This window comes from Ptychodera flava, chromosome 9, assembly GCF_041260155.1.
Source record: "Ptychodera flava strain L36383 chromosome 9, AS_Pfla_20210202, whole genome shotgun sequence".
Taxonomy (NCBI): domain Eukaryota; kingdom Metazoa; phylum Hemichordata; class Enteropneusta; family Ptychoderidae; genus Ptychodera; species Ptychodera flava.
The window spans coordinates 34509357-34513668 of record NC_091936.1 but is presented as its reverse complement, the minus strand read 5'-3'; the positions used below and the strand labels follow the sequence as shown (position 1 = coordinate 34513668).

General features: G+C 39.1%; 1 protein-coding gene across 1 annotated transcript; it reads left to right on the top strand.

The window, feature by feature from the left end:
- Positions 1 to 13: 13 nt before the first annotated feature.
- On the top strand, positions 14 to 3266 carry LOC139140800 (ribonuclease kappa-B-like). The gene is made up of 2 exons (XM_070710219.1): positions 14 to 188; positions 1691 to 3266. Exons 1-2 carry the CDS (start codon positions 105 to 107, stop codon positions 1904 to 1906), a joined length of 300 nt encoding a protein of 99 aa, XP_070566320.1. The 5' UTR covers positions 14 to 104; the 3' UTR covers positions 1907 to 3266.
- Positions 3267 to 4312: the final 1046 nt, after the last annotated feature.

Below are 4312 nucleotides of genomic sequence, written 5' to 3'. Positions count from 1 at the left end.
TGATCACATGATCCAGGATTCTCGTACACGAAAGACCGGAAAACCCGCATCGTTTCTTGTCGCCGTCGTCGGAAAGTCACGACTGAACCACCGAGTACGGTACAATGGCCATTCTTATACCAGGAATATGTGGACCAAAAGCGTCTGTCTGCTGCCTCATAACCAGTGTCTGGGGCGTCGTAATGCTTGTAAGTTTGTCTACTATGAAATATGATTCTACGTGATCAGGCACCGATGACATCGATAGATTATGACATGGTTCTTACTCATAACTCGGTACATACAACGTTGTTTCCCTGCGCCATAATCTTTGTCCTAAAAACTCCCAGGGCGATTGAATACTTATTCACTATCCATACGAATGTAATACTGCGTGGTCAACGTCTATGATTCCCAACCCGGTTCCGCACTGGTACAGTCTCCATGATGCCATCATGCATGATCATGCGTATGTGCAAATTGACCCTTTACAATAGGTTTTCCTACTTTATTTTTAGAATGGTGTATTGTATCACTGTACATGGTGAGGGTTGAAAATGACTATACAATAATCTATCTCTTTGCATCTTTATGATTAAGAAAGTTCTCATGATATAATGTGCTGGATACATGATTGAGAGAATATTAATAGTATGGAATACATTTGATTTTTTTTAAATGCATTTACAATGTGAAATATTTATAGTGTATGCAACATGACCTTTGCATGCACTTACCTTTGTTTATGACCACAGATTAGCAACTGTGGAATGTACACTAGACTGAACTCTGGCTAGTCAAAGCCATAGATGTCTGATGTATAATAACATATAACGGTAGCCTTACCGCATGTATATCAGGGTTTTCTCTCGACTGCGAAATTGCACAAATTGCAAATTTCGAGCCATTTTCTGCCCTTTAAAAGTTACTGACCGCGAAAATTGCGCGTAAAACACAACAAGCAAATGCCCCCATATGATGGTGACCCAAGCGCATGGGATAGTGACCTGGAATTTACTGTTGTTTCTGCCCCCTAGCATGTCAAATCTGCCCCCTAATTTTGATGAATGGGGCATAAATTGCCCCCTTCAGAGAACATGCAGAGAAAACACTGTATATAACTTGATGAGTTACACTGGCCAACAAGTCACTTGGCTTTTCTACAGCTCATGCAGTAGTTTCACGTTCATCCCGGCATGTATGCCACAGTCTGCCCATGGAGGTACAAGCCCACAGACTTATGCCAAGTCAATGCATGGGTAGAACCTGTACAATTCTTTTGGCAATACACAGTTGCACAATAGTGGCTACTAAAGTTCACACTGTCCGCAGTACACAGTCATACAAGTATTACTACTAAAGTGTTCACTGCACACAGCACAGAAGGGGGCCGATTAACAACAGCCTTAAACACTGATAGAAACTAACACAAAATTTTACTCCATAATATGACCTTGCAGAACCTTGTCAAACAAATGTTTCAAAATACTGGTCAGGGAGACATTTTCAAAGTCCTCATAGAAGAACTCCTACTACCTCCATGTTCAATCACAGACTCGGGGTGTTTACCACATAACAATTTTGCAATTACAGTGTATACGACTGTGCATACCGGTAGCTACTGGTTGAAAGTGCATGACAAAATACTTATAACGGAGCAATCTGCTTGTACTTTCCTGTCTAAATGGTCTTCTTCTCCTTCATTTTACAGATTGTGATGGGAATTTGTTTGCGATTCAATGCCCTGGCATTCATTGAAGATTTGACGCTACCACCACCAGAAAACTATAATCCTGAAACTCTTCATGAAGTTTACGTACAGGCATCAACTAACTGTTTCATAGCTGCTGGAATTTATGTGTTGTTCCTACTTTTGTCCGTCTGGCAAAGGAGGGAATATAACAAAGCCGAATTCAGGATGAATTAACATTTCATTGACCAGCAAATGTGCAATCGTGGGAAGACATTTTTCTTTTCAGTATTCATTAGAAACATAATCAACAATCATGTGACACAGCTGTGAACAGGAATATTCGATACATCATAAACACATCCTTATTCTGCCTCGTTGAAGAATTACACTCTGCGTATGGATCCCCATGTCAGGAATTACAACACAGCATACTCAGACATGTCATCAGTGTTCTCACTTCTTTCTATTTTGATTGCTGGGAGAGCAAGCTGACCATGGTACAATCAACCGTCTCCAGTGGCTCCACGTCTTAACCTCTTCACCGCCAATTTCCTGTAAACAGGTCCATACTCACCATTGATAACAATGGATTTGGGCCAAACCATTGTGGTGAAAAGGTTAAAGGAATTTGTATTTGCAGTACCAATACTGATTTAAGTTGATTTAGGGCTCAAATAACTCTTGTGGAAGATTGCATACAATGTCATCATTGTACAGTATGTAATACTTTTATAGGAGAAAGGGACACAAATAATGGCTTGATAGATGTGAAAGGAGAACACATTATCAACCATTTATCTATCTGTAATGTTTAATTATCTGTTAGCAGTAAATTTATTTAGTTTAGATTATGCTAGTCTCACTGAGATGACAAATTCAATCACAGCAAGAATCACAACTCCACCAGTACACATGTAACAATGACAATTGCAGTTATGCTGTATCTACTGAGAGATTGAAAATGTGAGACAGTTCTTCTTATTATTATTGTGTAATAAATTTCAAACATGATTGTTGAAAGTCTTGCCAGTGTTGATTGTGTAGACTGGCTTTCTGAAAGCATGTCTGATTTGTCAAATTGTTAAAGTGTAGACTTATGGGGTGAAATGTACCTGTTGTAATTTCCAGTAGTGTCTAGCCTAGAGGTATTTCTTGGTGAATTTTGTAGATCTATGGAAGGAAAGTCAGATCCAGGGAAAACTAGTGTACAGATTTGTCTTCATTGTTGCAATGGGATTTGTACAGTGCACAATATGGCATGTACAATGTTTTTATTTGTCATTTGCCGTGAATAGGCATGTACAGTCTGGTTTACAGAAGAAAATACTATCAGTGCTTTATGAAATAGGAATAATTTTGATGTAATGTTATGTGACTTTTTCTCAGACCACTCATTCCATGAGAAACTGTTGAACTGCCAAATCAAAGAGCAGAACATCAATATGCAAGGGAAAAAAATGTACATATGTTTTGTTGATTTCAGATGTTGTCAAGTAAATGATTGTGGTTGTATAGCTGTAGCATATATATCAGCTGAATGATATTGGTAAAGGAATTAAAATAATAAAATATGTACAGATGTACAGAAAACCAATGATGTCCATTTTCTGTCTGTGTTCACTCCGTACATGTGAGTACATGTAGTTGTGCTTTTAATTGATCGCCTCAAGTTGACTTACTGCAAAGAAGTACAACAGGAATTTTTCTCAGTACTTACTAAGGAGGGGATGCGATCTACGCTACTACTTTATCCCTAACAGTTACCACTCCCTAGGTTACTTATTAGTGATCGATGAGAAACAATAGGTCCACTAATCTTCAGTTTTGCCAAAGATGATGAGATACTTTCAATTAGATTGCATGGATGATAATAGATAAACCTGTTCTATGCTACATACCATTGGATGAAGCTCTGTTGAATGTCATTGTTTGAATGCAAGACAAATACAAAAGGAGGTAAGTAGTAACAAGAACCTCTGACTGAAGTAGGATAAAACAATGCAAAAAAGGGGCCTAATACCAGTTTCCACCAATTTAGGTGTGTGGTCTCAAGTGCAAGTCAAACAAAATTACAGGAGATTAATCCAGCACCCACTTTTCAATAAGTAGGAATATTTTGAATGCTTGGGTATTTTTCACTTTTATCAAATCGGCGGCGGCACATGTGACTTTGGAAAGTATGTGCAAGCAGTGTTCTGTTGACTGGTAGTTGAGCAATTGTTTTCTTCTGACAAAGACCAGCCAGGAAAGTTTGGGAAATTGACCTAATGTCAAGCAGCGATAATGTTTCTGTCATGAACCTTTTCAGTGGCCAGAGAGTTGGGTTATACATGGTTTGGTCACATATACGGTAACGGTAGCTATAATGTACAAGCAAGAGGCATGACGCTACAGATTGGAGCAAAACCATTGGCTTGGGATATGGCACAGTCACACTTTGCAGCTGTTTTGATGGGGAGGGGGAGAGGGGCAGTGGGGAGCTTTTGTAATGAGGAAGAGTATAGAAGGGAGTTTTCGTGATGGGAAATAGGGAAAACAAGTGGATTGAAACAGGATACGTTGTATACTGTAGTGGGATTCATCCAAAATACCTTAGTGCATTTTGCATGTAGACCCATCAGGCCAGTTTCTGGTGACGGC